At 59.3% G+C, this 18,497-nt stretch overlaps 1 protein-coding gene across 1 annotated transcript in view; it reads left to right on the top strand.

Annotated features, from left to right (window-relative positions):
• The first annotated feature begins 314 nt into the window (after positions 1 to 314).
• Positions 315 to 18,497, top strand: part of IGSF9B (immunoglobulin superfamily, member 9B) — a 57,932-nt gene continuing 39,749 nt past the window's right edge. Inside the window, exon 1 of the mRNA XM_010581482.1 lies at positions 315 to 405. Within this exon, the coding sequence (XP_010579784.1) occupies positions 315 to 405 (91 nt within the window). The remainder of the gene's footprint in view (positions 406 to 18,497) is intronic.

Below are 18,497 nucleotides of genomic sequence, written 5' to 3'. Positions count from 1 at the left end.
GGAAGCGGCCCCCCCCCCCCCCCCCCCCCCAGGAGCCACGTTTCCATGACACCCAGTGGGGAGGTGCTTGTCCACAGACCTGATGCTTCGTGGGGTCCAGAAGTGCGGCGAGGGGAGCCTGGGGTGCCCCTCCATCATGGGCACGCCGACCTGGGGCTCCCACGGCGAGAGGGAACCCGGTCAGAGGATGCTGCCCAGATGTCACCCAGATGTCCCCAAAATGGTCACTCACGCCTTGCCACGACACCGCGGGCGGAGGTGGCACCGCGTGGTGTGAAACCGTCGCACGTCACCCCCGAGGTGTCACCTCCGGGATGTCGCCCTGGGGTCCCATCCTGCCGGGTCCCACGCGGGGCAGGGGGGCTGAGGCGGCCGCGGTGCTGTGCCGGGAGTGCCGCGTCCCCGGTGAGGGAGACAAAAGCACGATTACTCACTGCCGGGGAGGAGCGGCTCAACGCATTACTCAGCCCTGCCAGCAAATGGGTCTATTCTTTGCGCATCAAACTGGGGGGGACCGGGGAGGAGGAGGAGGGTAGGGGGACGGGGGACGGGGTGTTCTTTTTTCCCATTGAGCGATGACAGCCCACCTCCCCTCTCCGGCCCCCTCCTCCTCTCCCCCCTCCACCGGGGCTCGTTGGAGATGATTAATCCAAGAAGGAGACGCAGGAGGGCCAGGTTGCAATGGGGAGGTTCACGTCGCCATGGGTCATGGCCCCCCGCTCCGCAGCACTGTCCCCTGGGGGGGTGGCAGACAGTGTTGGGGGGGGGGACAGCAAGCACCAGGACCTGATTTTCACCCCTATGTGCTCCCAGGGCTACCCATGTGCGCTTTCCCAGCAAGCCCGAGCCAGCAAGGAGGGATTTCGGTGATGCTGATGGTCTGCAGGGCCACGGCCGGACACTGCTGCCCACGGGCACCCCGCTCTGGGGATGGGTGTGCAGCCTCCTGCACTCCTATCCCTCGCCCCAGGTATCCCCAGGTGGCTCCCCAAATGATATCCCCAAGCACCCATCCCTGCAACATGCCCGAGGACGCGTGGTGGTGCTTGGAGCACAACTGGGGCTGTGGGTTTTGCCGGAGTCTGGTGAATACAGGCACGCCTCTGGGCTGGTGCGAGATTTGCCGGTGGGTAAGGTGCATGCATCTCCCCCCAAGGTTTACTCTTGGCTTAGAGGTCTTCTAAGGAGCTCTTGGCGAGGCTGATGCCGGGATGGATGGAGACGCTAACGGAAGGGTGCTGGAGAGGGCAGGCAGGAGTGAGGGATGAGCCACCGGCAGGTTTGCAGCTTCTTAATGCAGGAAAATAATCAGTGTGGGTTCAAGTGGGGAAGGGGATTTCAAGTGGGTGAGCACATTGCCACCCTGAGTTGGGAGCACGGGTTCTCCCAGGGATGAGGGGGACGAAGGGGGACAGCATTCCCGAGGGGATGCCCGCCAACAGGAACAGGAGGAGGGGTGGGGAAGGATGCAGGAGCGACAACAGCCCTGATGGGGAGCACCCGGAGCCTCCCAAACCTCATAGGGGCTGCAGCTGCGGAGCATGAAGCTTTAAATAGGGGAGCGGGGGCCCTTCTTAACCCCTTGGCTGTTCTGCCCTGGCTCGGTGTCCCCACGGCTCTCCTGACCAGCCGGGCTGCATGATGGTGGTGGTGGTGGGGGTGCACTGGTTGTGTTTGCGGGGTGCTGGTTGCAAGAGGGTGTCCCCTCCCCTGGGAAACAGGCCTTGGCATGTGCTTTGGGGTAGGGAGAATTGGCAGAGTGGGTCCTTCCCTCAGCAGCACCCGGCTTTCCGCGGTGTCTGAGATGGTGCAAAGTGGTTCAGGTGGGGAATCTGATTTTGAGCTCCAGGGGACGTGGCTCGGGGGGCTCTGGGCATGGAGTGGATGCTCAGGTCTGTTAGGAGAGTCCTGCTTGTTCGTGGTGTTGGTTATGGGCAGGAAAACCTGCCTGTGTTGTTCAGCATGCAGGAAAATTGTGTTTTACTCGGTTACCAGATGCAAAGGGTAATTTTGGGCTGGACAAGACCTTTTCTGGCTGGCTTGGCATTACAGCTCCTGCTAGCACCTCTCCGCAGGGTCTGTGCAGTGCCCTTGCAGCTGTGCCTCTCCACGTGGCTTCGCAGGCACTAATGAATGTACCCGTGCTGCGCTCCCGCTCCTGGGGAGGAAAACCTCGTTATCCAGAGAGATGAGGTGGTGTGTTCGCAGATGCCCCGTGGCTGAGCCAGGCAGTAGGTCTGGATGCCTGGCTGCAGTGCCCTGGATTACAGCGGTGGCTGGGGAGCTGCTTTCACGGAGAAGCGGTGAATTCGGGTGAGTCGAGTCCCAGCACCCTGCCGCAGCACTGACAGGGGGTCCTTACTCGCCGCCCTTGGTGCGTCCCTAATATTGCTCCTGTTAATGCACCTGCAAGCCCCTACGAAGCAATTAAAACTGCAGCTACACAGAAAAATTCAGCGTAGCGTGCCGTGCGATGCTGCTCTCTTGCTGATGAGCTTGTCCCTGCCTGGCCTGGGTGGGGGGACACCCTGTCCGTTTTGGAGCCCATCCGAGGGGAGGGCTGGGTACCACTGCAGCCGGTTGCCCCAGCAACTGTCACTCTCTCGCAGCATCCATCACACCAAACATTTTGGAGCCATTATCATGCCTTCAGTACAGCAAGGCTGCGGTGATGGAGCGCTGCTGGGGGATAAGCGTCACCCACGTCACCTTGCTGTTTATCTCACAGCAGTCATAAATATCTGCTGGCATCTGCGTGTCCCACTGCTCTAATCCCCTCGCAGTGCTGCTCGTGTGAAGAGTTACCTGAGCAGAGACCCGTGTCCGTAGGAGATTCAGCAGAAAACCAATCAGGATTTTTCGAAGCCAAGGGCCCTTAATTGCCTCTATCCTTGCAAATTAATAAAGCGTCGATGCTATTGTTTAACTCTGAGCGTGCGTGCATGGCTTCAGGTGCAGCCTAGGAGTATTTGGGGGGGGCTGAGGGATGGGAAGGGTTGTGAGGGTGATGGGGCGGAGGGGGCTATGCCACCCTAACGTGAAATGTGGGTTGTGGAGCAAAGATCTGGGGCTGTCAGGGGTGCACGGGGTGTCTGCAGGGTGCCAGGAGGATTCCCTGAGGGGTTTCTGGTGGGTCACAGGCTGCAGCCCCCCTGCTCCGCTGCTCAGCTTGCAGCAAGCTTTGGAGGGCTTGAATTGTTTTTCTTCCTCGAGCTCTGCCAAATGGGCCTCGGCTCCTTGCTCCGGCTCCCACCTGGCAGCCTTGAGGTGCGATTGCCATCACCCGGGAAGGATCCCTGGAGCACTGCACCGCGTCCCGGCTTGTTCCAAGGGTGGCTGTGCTGAGAGCACGGCCCTACGTGATTACGACGCGAGGTGCAGGCACACGTTAATAGCTAATAACAGCTACTGAATATCAAAGTGTCTCCCAGAGTCCCTGTCCCAGCCCCGTGGGGTTTCCCGGCAGGGTGTGATGCCGGCTGAGGTCCCTGTCTCCCTGGTCCTGCCCAGAGGACAGGCAGCACAGGGAGGTGGTTTTCCCAGACCCAGCCGCGGTCAGAGGCAGGACGAGGCACTGGTTGCCCTGGTTTGGTCTGTCCTGCCCTACCAGTCCCTTGGGGGCATCCCCTCCTGTCTGGGTCCCCCTTCTCACTTTGGCATCCTCCATCTGAATGTGCAGTTCCCAAGGATGGCTCCTGGGCACCTGGCTGCTCTGCTTGCTCCTTGCCCTGTTAAGGCAGAAAGTGGTCTGAAGACTGTCCTGACTTTTTCCTTTCTTCAGGATTTTTTTTTTTTTTTTACTGCCTTTATTCTGCTTTCCCTGTCCCCTAGCATCTAACCCAGCTCGTGCTGGGGGATTCCTGCTCCTTTTCTGAGCCTGCGCTGCTCTTGATCTGGCACTTTGCGTCGTTTAAGGACTTAAAATTAAGTGCAACAATATACTGTGAAAATAGGCTTGACTTTTTTCAGTGCTGCCTAAAAATAAGCAGGCTCTGAGGGTCGGAGCCGCAACTGGGGGGAGCAGCAGGTGTCTGGGGCTGGGCTGATTTATCGCAGGGGGGCTCAGTTCTCCTTAATTAAGTTGTAAGGCCTTCTCTTGTGTTTTTACAAAAAAATACATGGTTTTGGCTCGCAGCATCCCTCCCGAAGGGAAGCCCAGCGTGAGTGCGCTGTGGAAGACACCCGCTCAGCTTCAAGGTTTGTCCTTATCCAAGGTTTTGCAGGGGATGCCTGGAAAAAAAGCGTGAATCAGCCATTCTCTGAGCACAAAGCAGAGCGGGCTCCCCGTGTGTCCCCCCCGGGGTTGGCTGGGATGGCTCCTTGCCTGCTGCAGGCAGCTTTCCTGCAGGGGCGGGGGGGGTCTGCGTGTAATTTCTTTGGACCCCCTCAGGGAACCAGTCAGGAGCCTCCAGGTCTTCCAGTTGGGATGCCTGTGCGGGTAATTTGGGAGCAGCATCTTGTGCCCTGTCTCGCTGCTCAGATGACAAAATGCAGGTCACGGGCATGGACTTTTTTGGGGGGAGGAAAGGCATGTCGGGCAGTGCTGCTACAGGGAGGGAATTGCTCTGCCTTCCCCTGATCCTGAAGGATGCTCGGTTCTGGGGGGTTTTCCCAGCTGACCAAGGATATAAGGGTCATTTCTCTGCCGTGGCTTGCTCTCCGGTGGGACTGGCCGTGGGGATCAGAAAGGCACTGGTGGGTCCCCACGGGTGTTCCCCTGTGGCCCAGCCTGCCTTGGCTTTAGGTTGCAGGGCTGCTCCGGCTATGCCTGGTGCCGCATCCCCCCAGCCCGTCTCTGGCTTTGCAGCACCAACAGGGAGACGTTTGTATATTCAAACGCCTTTGCATCATTGCCAGGGTTCAAGGAGCTGGGGCTGTACGTTTGTTTCCATTAAAAAAAAAAAAAAAATCACCTGCTGCGATTCTTTCCTCCCTTTTTTGCTGATGAGGAGTCAGGCCCAGGCGGCAAGAGGGAAATGCAAATACTGGTGGAGGAAGGAGCACATGGGGATGGGGAGCTCAGCCGAGGGTTTCTGTCCTCCAAACCACGGCACGGGCAGTGCCCGGCCACCCTGGCGAGGCCACGGCACGTGGAGCTTGGTGCAGTCCGTGGCGCAAGAGCAAGCAGGGCTGGGGGAACGGAGCGATGCCCCTGCAGAGGCTGTGCTGTCTGCAGAAAGCCTCGTGCAAGGCCACCGTGTCCTTGTCAGCCGGGGGGTGACGCAGGTACGCATGGCTGCTGCTTCCCGGCTGTTTTCCCTGTGGCTCAGAGCTCCTGCTCGCCTTCCCCGCCGCCCTGCAGCGGTGCTGGGAGCCGCGGCCGCCGTGCAAGCCATGGTGCGGTGACCAGAGTGCCGGCGGAGCTGCAGCACAGCAGGGAAACGGCATTTATTTGCTGCGACAGCTTTGCAACAGATTCTTTGGCGGAGCTGACTGCAAACTGCAATCCTAAACTGTCGGACGGCTCCTTTTTCCAGCCTGGGAGTGTGAGAAACAAATTTGTTTGGGTTATAAAAACATATTAAAAAGCAACACATTTTGTTTTGCAATATACATAGTTCTTCATGCCAATTTTTTTTTTAATGAGTGCCATTCTAATCCCTTCCAGACAAAGACATTTCTTAATAACTTTTTGTGGAGGTAATTGCTGGGGAGATGTTTCGGAGCGCTAGGCAGGGAGCTGTCAGTCACACAGCCGCCGGTGATGGCTGTGCATCACTCGGGTACAGGGGAAGGAAGGAAGGATGAAAAGCTCTTGGGTGTCTCCAGCCCCAGAGAGGTGGTGCCTGACACTGGCACTATGGGAACCGGGATGTCTGGAACAACACAGGCAAGTGGCTTTTTGCTCATCGTGTGTGCCCAGATGGTTGGCATCTTGATGCACAGTCTTGATGTCTACAGTTCTCTAGTATTTTACTGACTGCTGCTTAGCTGTTCCCAGATCCTGGGCTATGAGTACCCGGCTTTGAGGAGCATCTTATAGGTACCACCAGCTTCCTTTACCCCTGGACCAGGGCGATAGCAACCTCCTGCTTTGGGTCCAAGTGACAGTCAGGACCTCCAGTGCTGGGTTTCCCTGGCAGGAGCAAAGTGTGAGGGACCCCCGGGAGCTGCAGCGGGTTTGGACCCCAAACCTCCCGGTCTCTGTCAGCTCCTCTAAACAACCACCTGACAAGAGGGGCTGGGGGGGAATGAAGCAGCTCTTTACCCAACATTTTAGGAATTACCGTATTCCACCTGACCTGTTTTAACACTGGCAGAGGCAATATCGCTGCTTGATGGAAAGCCATCCCACCAGGCTAACCAGGCACTGCCATAAAACATCCATCTGTTTTCCAAGCAGTGCATCTCCTCCTGGCTTCCTCAGTACCGGGGGTTAAGAGGGGGGAGGTTGGCATCGCTTCTGCCCTTCAGCTCTTCATTTTCTTTACGGAGCTGCTTTTCCGTGTTGCCTCTACATGCTGATGCGTGCCTGTCTCTTCCAGTTCCCTCTGCGCTTGTGGCCCAACCTGGGGTCCCTCCGAATCAGCTTTGGTGCCATTGCAAACGAGTGGGTCCAAGCTTGTTTTTCTAAGTCGGTGTCCTCTGGTCTTCAAATCAAGGCGAATGCCTGCAGGTTATTGTTTTTAAAATGGCACTAACTTTGATTTGTAATTAAAACACGCCATTTAATTAGGCAGGTACCACAGAACCTTTAGAAACATGACTATTTTTATATATTTACTCCCCTTGTGTTTTTCTTAGTGACTGGAGTTCCAATTAAAACAACCTCCTTATTAAACTGTTGGCTCTTAAATAAAACCAGGAGCTAAAAACACAGCAAGGCTGCTGAGCTGCCCTCCCCATCCCCACACCTCTCCCTTGGACCATCACCTCTGCGTTGGTTTTCTCCCCATGAGCTTCTCGAGGCGCTTGATAGAGCCGGTGCGATCCTGGCGCTTGACTCCCCGGCTTTGCTCCATCAAGCTTTCTCTTACCTTGCGCAAAAAACTTGCCGGCTTCGGCCTCAAATGTGCCCAAAGCAGCTCGATTGGGATGTAAGGATGGGTTTACTATGGGGCTGGGCTGGGATGTTGCAGCTGGTTTTCTCCCACCCCATAATGCGGGGAGCTTTTGGAGGTGGCTTCACCCTGAAAAGCCCATCTTGACGTGCCTCTAGCTGTAAGACAATGCTTGCCGTTGCTGTAGCAGGACTGGGGGGAACAGTTTGCTTTCGCTCAAAACATTTCTGTGTGATACATGCATTTGCAATGTAGGAACAATAGCCATCCTGCCAAGCTAAACACGAGCTGTTCCCGAAGTTGTTGGCATTTCGCTTTTTGCCGTGGGTCTAGAGAGGAGGTGGGTAAACAGCCATTAACTCTGAGCTGCAGCAAAGAGGTGGCTTGTTCCTGTGAGTTAGAAGAGGGGAGCTTGGGGCTGGAGAAAATCACCCTCCGAGCATCCAGGTTGCGGCAACTTCAGCAGCCGTCGCTTCTGCGTTTGCCCTGGGAGCCAAGAGGGCTTTGTACGGGGGGAAACCGAGGCGCGGGGGCCTTGGTTTCCACGCACAAATGTGTGCATCCAGCACCCTCCTGCCCTGGTTTGCCCCAGCGAGGCCAAATCCTGCTCGGTGGTGGCTTTGCCCGGGGAGCTGGGCTGCCGAGCTCACCCCTCAGGCGCCGCGCTTGCTGCGAGCTCTGTTTAACGGGGAGGTAATTTCCCAGAGGTGCCTGAAGTTGCCTTAATGCGAGCTGTCAAAATGATGTACAGTTGCGCCGGGCTCCCTCGCTCCCCCTGCCTCTCCTGTGACAATTTTGTCAAAGCTCGTTTTTGAGAAGCTGTTTTGACGGCGTGCTAATGGCTCCTTCCTCATCAGGCAATTGCCAGCGCGGATGTCCCCAAACGTGCCGAGCGGAAGCTGCCTCTTTCTGTGATAATTAAGAAAAATGATAATAATGGGTTTAAAGGAGAGCAACTGGGGGTCAGTACGGCTGGGTACGTTGGCAGCTTGCGTGCCCCTGGTGATGCTCACAGCCTGCAAAAGCCGGAGGTAACATCTCCTCAGTGGGTTGGGGTCAACCAGGTTTTTGGGAGCATTCGGTGTCGTCAGGGCAGCGCACGTTGCACCGATGAGGCTTTGCTGGGGGTGCAGGGCTGGGGCTGCCCCTGCAAGCAGGGAGCTGCCTCGGCTTGTCTTACTAAAATGCAAAGTTAAAAATAAAAATCAATAAATGCCAGATTATCGAGATGGGATTAATATCAATTTTAAACACCCCCCGACATAAATAACGACTCAGCGTAGCCCAGCTAATGAGATTGGGGGCCTCAGCAATCAAGGCGGAGGATTAGAGATGATCAGAATAAATCTTAAATGATGAGGGACGTTGCCAAAGTCTATCCTTGGAAGACCCCACCAGCACAGACCTGGCCGGGGGGATGCTCAGGGCTCGCTCTGCCCTGCCCCGAGGCCAGGATGCTCGTACCTGGCTGTGGATTTGGGCATGTGCTGCAGTGCTCGGTGCCTGGTTGGGTGTTGGAGCCCAAAACCCCATGACACCTTACTTTTGCACACCATGGTCAAATCCCACCTGTCCTGCAGCATCCCGTGGGTTCCTACCTCCATCCCTGCCGCCTCGGGCTCCGAGGCTGGATCAGGGCACTGGGACACTTAGACGTTGCCTAAAGCCTCTTTACCCACAGCCCTTGGGTAGCCCCAAGCGTCTTCTCCCGCAGCCACCCATGGTCTCCAGCTGTGTTCTCCCTTCCCACTTCCCAGCTTAATCCCCATGTGTGTTTTTAATGCCTCTGCATGTCTCTAAGCTCTTCTGTACCCAGAAGCCAAATGCTCCTTGTAGGATTCAGATGTCTCTCCTGTGGATTAGATGGGATGGCTGCAAATTCCTTGTAATTTCCTCATGCGGGGGTCTATTATCTGCTCCTGGGAGGCACAGGAGGAGGGGGTTCAGGGCCAGCCCCCCCTGTTTCCCATCTGTGTAACACTGGGCCAGGGGGAGGTTTAGCCAGCGATCCCTTGTCAGGGCTCTGATTCAATTATTCCCTGCTGCAGCCTTGCCTGCAGCTACCGGGGAGCACAGCTCCGGGCTGGGGTTTGGTTCCTCGCATGGTGTGATGGAGAAGGACAGCTCGTCCCCGTGCTGGGGCAGGGGAGGACCACAGCCTCCCCATCCCATGCAGGGCTGACTGCTGCCTGGGTGAGCTCTCCCCCTTCCCAGGCTAGCTGGTTCATCAGCTGCCTGCGCTATTAAATATCACTGCTGCTTAATTCAGGTGACGGGGATGCAGCCCTGGTTACGGGCTGGATTTGCTGATTCAGCAGGTTAAGAGAAAATCCTTTCCCTTATGGATGGCAGTGGGAGCTGGGCAGAGGGGGAGGAGGTTTCGGGAGGGAAGTCCTTCGGTGCCAGGGATTTCTGGCTGATTGGGGCGGTGTGGTTCAGGAGCTTGATCCCTGCTGCTGGTTGTCTTGTATCCAGTGACTGGAGAACAAGCGAGCTGGTGCTTTCAGGTCCTCAAAGGCATTTGCCCTATCCGTATGGCTCTGGGGACAGAGAGCATCAAGCGAAGGCAGCCCTGCGCATCCCACATCTCACCATGCACGGTGGCATCCCCCCCGCCCCGAGGCTGCCGCCACCTTCCCGGGGTGGGGAGCCCAGATTTGTCTTTCTGATGCCTCAGTCAATGGCATTGATTGGGCTGGAGTGAAGAATCGATCGTAATTTGGTCGGAGGGCCCGGCGCTGGGTGCGAGAGGAGTAATTAGAGCAGCACAGGCAGCGTGGGGCCAGCTGCCGTGGGGTTGGGGCGCTGGGGCAGCCGCTGGAACCCATCGCCTGGGGAGGGATGGATGGATGGACAGCGGGGAGGGCAAGGGGCTGGCAGCCAGGATGCCCTTTGGCACCCAAAGCCCCCCCCCGGCTGGCAGGAGCAAGGGGGTTTACACTGCTAAGGGCAGATTGCTGAAGCTAAATGGTTTTCTAGCATGCTTTCCCTCCCTCTCGCCACTGGAGCAGCATCTCCAGTCCCAGGAAGAGATTTTTCCCAAATTGGGCCGAGGCTGGGTGCTGGGAGGTGCCTGCAAGGGGGGAATCTCGGTGACCCACTGCACTCCCCAAGGAGTGAGTGATGGGGGATCCCGGCAGGAGTCAGGTCTTGCTACGGGCAAGGGAAAATGGGAAAAATTTCCCCGCAGCCCAAAGAAATGGCACCAAAATGCCCTGAGCTGGGCTGCAACGCTTGTGTGCCGAACCTTTCCCGGCTCTCCCTTGCCCTTCCAGCCTCCCTGCAACTCGCTGGCAAATCCCACCCACACAGAGCGAGCCTGCTGCTTTCCCCGGCTCTGCCTTCGCAAGGGGCTGCGGTGAAATGGCCTTTCTGTTCTTCCCCAGCAAGAATTATGGGGCCATCTGGATTTCAAAGAGCAGCCGGGCAGCTGGTTTAACTGGAAGCTGTTCCTTGCAGAAGGAAGGAGGGGGCTCTTGCCTGACGGACACCCCCAGCTTTGTCCTCCCGTGCTGTTGGTGGGGATGCTGGAAAACCGCATCCCGGCTGGGCCTTGGGGGATGTCTGCACACAGCCGGGCTTGGGAGAAAGCCGGGGGTGGTTTTCAGCACTCGGTGGGTGGAAGGGAAGGGAAAGGAGGATGTAAACTTGGGGAAAAGGTCAGGCATGCTATAAATAAGTGGCATCCGGGGAAAGAAATGTCAGTGTGTGGCAGTATCGATACACCAGTGCCCGAGATGGGGAGGGAAATGGTTGTTATGTGGGCGATCAAATCTGTGAGAATCAGGGCCAGGGCAACAGCAGAGGGGGGTCTCCCTGAATTTGGTGGGTCAAAGCATGGCTGTCATGTTGCCCAGGTAGTTATTGGGGATGCTATTGCAGCCGAGCGGGGTTGGGGCACACGTCAGTCACGAGTCGCCCAGGGTCTCGGGGTCCCGAAAGCTCTCCTGATGCTGTCTGATGGGGGGACAACAGGCTTGGAGCTGAGCATTTCCAGCTGCTCCCGTCCCAGGACCATCCTCAGCCCTTTCATCAGCGAAGATGGGTAGATGGGGGGGCCTTTTCACGGTCCTTCTGCCCGAGCTGGGAGCTTGTGGGTCAGGAGGATGAAGCAGGAGTGGGTGAGCAACCCAGGGGAAGGTTTGCTTTTGGGGATGGGGGAGAATCAGCAAAAGCAGGGTGCCACGCTGCCCATGCTCGCACCCTGCTTCGGGGCATCCCTGGGGCTGCATCGCCCTTCCAGGAGAGCAAGGCGTGCTCCCAAGGGCTGATTGCACATTTGTCCCCAAAGTGGTCTGACTCGCTGCTTAATCATCTTCCCAGGCAGCCCTCTGAATGCAGGGCTGATTGCTGCCTGGCGGAGAGGGAGGGTTGGGGGGGAAGCCGACTCGGGGCCAAGCCCAGCTGTGGGGAAGCGATGCCGGCAGCTCCCCGGCTGGGTTGGCTCGCTGGGGTGGTTTCAGCAGCGAGCTGAGGACTAGCCAACTCATCTCTCTAGTTTGTGCCAGCCTCCAGTGAAGGGACAGGCGTGGGAGCTGTGTGTCCTGGTGGTGCAGGACCCCCACATCCCCCACGGAGCCCCGGGAGGCTGTCACCTCTCCCTGTGATGTCTTGTGTCCCCTGGGAGTGCCATGGCAAGGCTGTAAAGGGGTGACCTGGGGGGGTCCCTGGACCTGCAGGCAGGTGTCACAGCCTTCATGATTTCTGGCTGGGAGTTTCGCCCCCATCACTGTAGCATCCCCTGAGCCCCCAGGTCCCTCCTGACCCAGGGAAGGTTTTGGGCTGTCGTTGCGATGCCCTGAGCTTGGAGGCACAGGGTGCAGAGCTGGGAGCCTCCGGCGGGGCTGAGCCACCGGTCCTGGGTTGTGTGCTGCGGGGCAGCGGGGGAAACGGGCACACTGTGTTTCCTTGAGCCCTTCATTGTGGCATCTGGGCTGCGGCTGGAGTGGACCCATGGAAGGGCCATGGTCTCTTTTTCACTCTGCCTGGGCTCACTTGCATGTGCAGGACCAGACGGCTTGGAGTGCTGTGGCCTCCAGTAATCCTGTTACAGGTAGCTCTCTGATTGTCAGGCAGTTGTTTACGGGAGGTGAGGGTTTGCCCACACACCGTGGGGCGGGGGCGGCGGGGGGGGGGGGGGCAGCTGGGGCTGGAGGGGCACGGCTGGTCCCCCCAGCAGTTTGGGCTCTGCCTGCTTCCCCCCTCTATGCAGACCCCCCAGGTTTGCTCCCCATGGCTCGGTTTCTGGGGGCTGCTTGGCATGGCCGTGGGCAAAGTGATCCCACAAAGGACGGTCTCTGGCTATTCAGTCCTTGGGGGCCACCCTGAGACCCTGCTGGCCCCCCACCAGCGATACTTGGATTGAGGGAGAAGCACAGTGGCTGGTGCAGCTTGGGCAGGGAGGTGCGTGGCTCCAGCCCCCTGCAGCCGTCGTCTGCTCCCCTCCGAACAAAGGCTTCTCTGAGCCTCCCTTGCCTCTTGGCACGTTACAAGGGAACCCTTCTCTCCGGCAGCAAAAGCCCTTTCCAAGCCTGCCCACCCCCCTTCATCTTCCCCAGGCGGGCTGCAACCCCCTTTGCTGCTGGAGCCCAGCCTGGCACCTGCCTGCCCGTCCCCTTCCCGGGGTGCTGCGGGGTCCAGCTGCAGAGGGGACCCCGGCAGCCTTGTCCCCTGCTGCAGCTGGGCCAGCACATGCCCTTGTTGCTGGGATTTTGGGGCGGGGGGGGGGGGCAATGCTTGCATGGCAGAGGGTCCTGCAGCAGCCATGCAGGGCTGGGGTGGGCTCTGGCCACGGGCACCGGGGAGCCCAGCGTGCCTGGCTGCAGCAGGGAAGAGCTCAGAGCTCCTGCCGCTGCTAATTACCGACGAGGTTGATGCCACATGATTCAGGGACGTCAGCAGAGTGTGTCACAGCTGATGACACGCTGCATGTGCAGGGGCTGGAAAGGATGCCAGAGCGAGAAGTTGGAGCACCAGGACAGCAGTGTCTGCCTCACAGTGCTGAGCCAGCCTCGCCGCCCGACCTTCAGTGAGTCACCTCTCCTCCCCAGTCTGCCATAGCACGTTTGAAGTGGCCCAGCCTGTCCCTCTCCCTCTGGGAGCCCAGCTCTCCAGCAGGGCAGCCGTGCTGCCAAACACCCGTGCCTCAGTTTCCCCACCGGTGCAGGGGAGGTGATAGCTGAGCAGCTGCCATGGGGCTGTGCCACCCCCCCCCCGCAAGGAGAGATGCACGCTCCCGGCTTTTTGGGGACGTGCTAGGGGAAGCCAAGACAAAGTGTCATTACTCACGGCGATGACAGCGCCGATGACAAGTCCCCCAGCCCCCAGGAGCACGTGCTGTGCCCATGCTCCCAGTGCGGGGAGGTGTGTTCCCAGTACCAGAGAGGCCCAGTGAGTAATGGGGTGGGCGGCAGTGCTGGTGCTGCCAGGCTGGAGGGGGCTGCAGTTGGTGGCACCGAGCAGAACACGCTCGGGCATCCTTTTAGGGTTGGGAGGGGGGGAGACCGCCACCAGCCCCAGGAGTGCTTGGGGGGGACGTGGGGCAGTAGGATGGGGGGCTACGGCACCAGTTTGGGGACGGTCTGCCTCGTGCTGAGGGTGAGGTGGGTACCCAGGGAGGTCGGCAGTGCCTTGCTGCCCCTTGCTCGGGGGAGCAAACCCCAGCCCACGGTGCCTGGAGGTGGGTGCCGTGGGTCTGGGGTCTCCTGCCCCAGCCAAGGTCCCGCGGAGCTGTGCCGCGAGGCTGAGCCCGACGGTGTTGGCTTCCCCTGGCCGGCACTGGGTTGGGGATGCCCTGCACTGAGGAGAGATGTATTTTGGCTGGAGAAGTAGGTGACGAGATAAGGATGGGGTATCGCATTACCAGAGTCGGATCCTTCTTTGAGGTTAATAAGACAAGACAGACAATCGCTGCTGCTTGATCCAGGGAGTGCTGTGTGAGTGAGTCTATTAGTGGGCTGATGAGTAATCAGCTACGTTGGAGACCTGCTAACAGGAGGAAAAAGTTGTTAACGTGACTCAACTGACCCCTCTCCACAGAAGTTAGTGTGTCTTTTCTGAAATACCACAGGTGGATTATTCCACGACTTGGATGTGGAGCCGGGAAGGCATGGCAGGATATTATTCCTTGCTTGCCAGCTGGAGTCACGCACCGCTGATGAGCCACCGGCGATGGGAGAGGGGACGGGGAGGGAATGAGCCTAACCCCGGCTCGGCGTGAGCCGAGCCCATCTGCCTGCTCATCCTTCAGTGACTCCGTCGAGGGGCTTTTTGGGTCTTTCCCGTGGCAGGCTCGCTGTGCGTGCAGCGACGCTGCAGGCTGGCTCAGCATTTCTGTGCTCAGTGCTCGTGTTTTCAGGGTTCCTGCATGTCCCTGCCCTGAAGCTCTCTTCCTCGCCTCGGTGGCAGGGATGGGGTGGGCTCCCTTGTCCAGGTCCCTGGGCAGAGCGGGGAGGAGGTGACAGCTGGGCGATGTGGGATGCCGTGAGACACCGAGTCCCACTTTCCGAATGTGGGCCGTTGCCTCCCGAAGTGCAGGAGGCAGCTCTCCCGGGAGATCAGGTGTTGTGAGACTCGTGACTCCACCATGCAAATGCTGGAGGCTGTGAATAATCATGTACTTGTGCAGGGAGACTCAGCCCCGTGTAGGCTGGAGCATCCCGCGGCCAGGTGGGAGGCAGCCGAGTCTGGATCTCCTGCTCTCCCGGCCAGGTTGCCAGCAGCGAGGGGCTAGGAGGAGAGCGGCAGTGACCCGCACCCTGGGAAGCCCTGTTTTCACATCAGCCCCTCTCCAGCGGCATGTAGTTTTGCTGCCCCGTGTAAAGGTTGAACCAGGACCTCACTGCTCCGAGGGCTGGAAGTCTCTCAATGTCCAGCCTGGACTTGCGGTTCATTCCCACTTTTCTTGTGCTGATACCCAAACCTAAACCTCTGTCCCTGACCCCGAGAGCCAAGTCCCAGGGAGCTGGCAGCAGCGCTCAACCGGGGCTGCATCTCTCCCAGATGACCGTACGTGCGATGGGGAGAGCTGCATCCCCCAAGTGGCTTGCTCTTGTGCTAATCTGAGGACTCCTGCCTCATCTGTCAGAGTTTTCCAAAAAAACCCAAAAAGCAACGACGTTTTTATCCCTCTTGTTAGGCAAAGTGGTAAATTTATCGCTGGGCAGTTGTCAAGTGACTCAGCTGTGCGTGGTAGGCTGTGCTCTCTGTGGCTGAGCGGTGGGGTGGAGGGCAAGGGCAGTCTTACCGAGTCCTGGTCTGCAATAAATTTTTCCCCCTTTCCATTGCCTTTTGAGCCAGAGAAGCCACGGGGGTCCCCAGGCCAGTGACACAAAAAACGGATACGGCTCAGGCCAGCGAAACGCTGCTTGCCAGAGCTGCTCCACCTTGGAAAGAGAAGGGATTCACCTGCGGGGCGGGAAGGTGCCGGCTCCGGGGTCGCCTGCATCCCATGGGAGCTGCATTGCCATGCCCGGACGGGGTCTGGGGCACGTGTGGGTCTGGGCCGTGCGTGGCTTGTTCGGTTCCAGCTCATTCCCTGGCAGCTCCCATCTTGGCAGGGAGGGCTGCCTGCCTGCCTGCCTCCCACGTGGCGGGCAGGAGGTGGCCGTGGCCGAGGACCTGGGTACTCCTTGCCTCGCTTGCTGCCTGCTGCCTTCACCCGCTCCCAGTTCTGCCACCGCAGACTGACGTGAAAGTACACGGAGTGCCCTGTTCATGTAAATAAACCCAGCTATAAATAGAGAGGGAGAGAAGTGTGAAAACAGTGGGGAATGGATTTCATAAAACCAGCAAATTAGTCTGGAGAAACAAGGGTGTGAACCAGCAGCCGTGCTCCAACCCAAGCCCATATTTCCAGTTTCTTGAGGGATGCTGGCGGGGCCCCTGCGCTGTGCTCGGCTTGGGGACGTACGCACCGGGAGCGGGGCTGGGGCTTCTGATGCCTCCCGGGTTGGGCTGTGTTAGTGTAGATGTCCTCGATACCCTTCGTTATTTTTTTTCCTCTTTGAAATTGTGGCAAAACCCAGCTAAAGACACGAAGATGATCTGGCTGGTAACATGGTCTCCAGCTGGATGAGAATATATTGACTCTTAGTGGCTGGGGGGGGGGGGATGGGGTGCTCACCCCCCTTGGGCTTGCTCCCTCACGGGCTCTGGGTGATGGCTGGGGTTTTTTGGGTGCTTTGAAGCTGGCAGGACCAGAGCGGGGAGGGTGCTAGCCAAGGGGCTCTGCCCTCCCGGGCTGCTGCAAACCTGACTTTGAGGAAACAGGCTGCACCGACCCGCCTCGGTGTGCGACCGGGAGAGCAGCTTAAAGAGCAAATCTGCCCCAACGCAAGGGTCATCCGTGGCTCTGCCAAACCCGCCAACCCACCTTGCGGATTTGCAAGCTTTCACTTCAGACCTCAGGACTAAGAGCTGAGTCAGACTTTTATGAGGTCTTGGATTTTGCTAGGGAAGCAACCCGCCCGGGAGCTCGGGCTGGGCTGGGGGATGCTCTCTGCCAAGCCTCGTGCTGCCTGCAGGATCTCATCTCCTGCCACGCCGATGCCTGACCCTCAATAAATGTAATTACGGGCAGAAGGTGTGGGATGCTCCTCATGCTCCTCAAACACCTGCATCCTCTACAAGGGTTGGGGTTTTTTTGCCTCTTCCCGGGATGCGCATGGGAAGAGGTGGGAAGATCAGGAGCTGCTCCAACCTCTCCTCAGATGCTCTCCCGACGGTGTGGGCAAGGGAAAGATGGTGAGTGCTGGGGACAAAACGGCATGCCCCACTCTCCGTGCGAGCCTGTCCCCTCCCGGGCTGCCTGTCATCTCGGGGGAAGTTCAGTGGCCCGTTTCTCTTGCTGGCACGCTCCTCAGGGAGTGAGCCCGGCTGTTTGCCCATCTGGCATCACCAGAGGTCTTTGCAGGGAGGAGAGGTGGGCTGAGGTGGGAGAGCGCAGGGGGACTTTTGATTTTCTACCTGTTTTCCATGGTAGTGGACCCCAGTTGATTCTTTTCAAATGGAGGGGTGTGCTCAGCAGGGCACAAAGCTGTGCCAGGGACACAGCCTGGGGGGGGGGACAGGGTGACACGGAGCTGTCACAGGGTGCAGGGGGTTAAGGATGGGGGCAAGCGGTGTAGAGCAGGAGCAGGGGGAGGTGACCCAGGTGGCACAGGTTGACAGGAGGGGGTAGTACAGCTGGTGCAAGGGGTGGCAGTGGCACCGAGCCGGTGCTGGGTGTGAGGTGGCAGGTGGCGAGGAGGTGACTGAGCAGTGCAGGGTCCTGGCAGAGATGACAGTGAGCTGGTGCGGGGCGCAGGTGGCACAGCTGATGCGGGGCGGGGGGGGGGTGGTGTGACGCCAAATCTCTACTGGGGGCACAGATGGCGGGAGGCATGTTACCCCGAGCTGATGCAGGGTATAAGGTTGCAGTGGCACCAGGCAGGTGGCAGGGACGTGACCCAGAGGTGGTGCAAGGTGGCAGGGACAGATGGCACAACTGATGTTGGGGTGATGCGGAGCTGGTGCGGGGGGGCAGGCGGCTCAGGCTGTGGTAGGGACGTGACCCTGTGTGGGCACAAAGTGGCATTGGGGGGTCAGAGAGGTGATGTATGGCAGCAGGGGCAGGTGGCAGAGCTGGGGACAGGGAGGTGACACTGCACCAGGGCAGGGGACACACCTGGGAGCAGGAAGGTGATGCCGAGCTGGTGCAGGGGTCACATCTGGGGACAGGGAGGTGATGCTGAGCTGGTGCAGGGGGCACATCTGGGAGCAGGGAGGTGACACTAAGCCAGTGCAGGGGTCACATCTGGGAGCAGGAAAGTGGTGCCGAGCTGGTGCAGGGGGCACATCTGGGGACAGGGAGGTGGTGCTGAGCTGGTGGAGGGGGGCACATCTGGGAGCAGGGAGGTGACGCTGAGCTAGTGGAGGGGGGCACATCAGGGGACAGGGAGGTGATGCTGAGCTGGTGCAGCGGGTACATCTGGGAGCAGGGAGGTGATGCTGAGCTGGTGCAGGGGCCACATCTGGGAGCAGGGAGGTGACGTTGAGCTGGTGCAGGGGGCACACCTGGGAGCAGGAAAGGGGTGGTGAGCCGGTGCAGGGGGCACATCTGGGAGCGGGAAGGTGACACCGTGCCGGTGCAGGAGGCCCACTTGGGGACCGGGAGGAGACGCCGCTCCGGGGCGGGTGGCAGAGCCGGTCGGGAGGTGACCGGTCGGCGGAGGTGACCCCGAGCCGAGCCGTGCCGTGCCGTACCCATCCGATCCGACCCGGCCCACCCCCCGCCGCTCCCGGCAGTGCGCATGATACTGCGGCGCAGGGGCGCCGCGCGCGCCAACCCACCTTGAAACGGGCCCGGGCCCCGCCGCCGGGCCAATCACCGCCCACTCCGCCGGGGAACCGCCCAATGGGAAGAAGGCGGGGGCGGCACCGAGCCGCTAAAGGGCGCAGGCTAGGCTGCGCCCCGCGCCGTGCGGCGGCTGGAGGGCAGGTGCGGCTGAGGCGGCG

The sequence above is a fragment of the Haliaeetus leucocephalus genome, unplaced genomic scaffold, assembly GCF_000737465.1.
Source record: "Haliaeetus leucocephalus isolate CR32 unplaced genomic scaffold, Haliaeetus_leucocephalus-4.0 Scaffold773, whole genome shotgun sequence".
NCBI lineage: Eukaryota > Metazoa > Chordata > Aves > Accipitriformes > Accipitridae > Haliaeetus > Haliaeetus leucocephalus.
The sequence above is the reverse complement of the archived record's forward strand: the minus strand, read 5'-3'. Positions and strand labels throughout refer to the sequence as shown.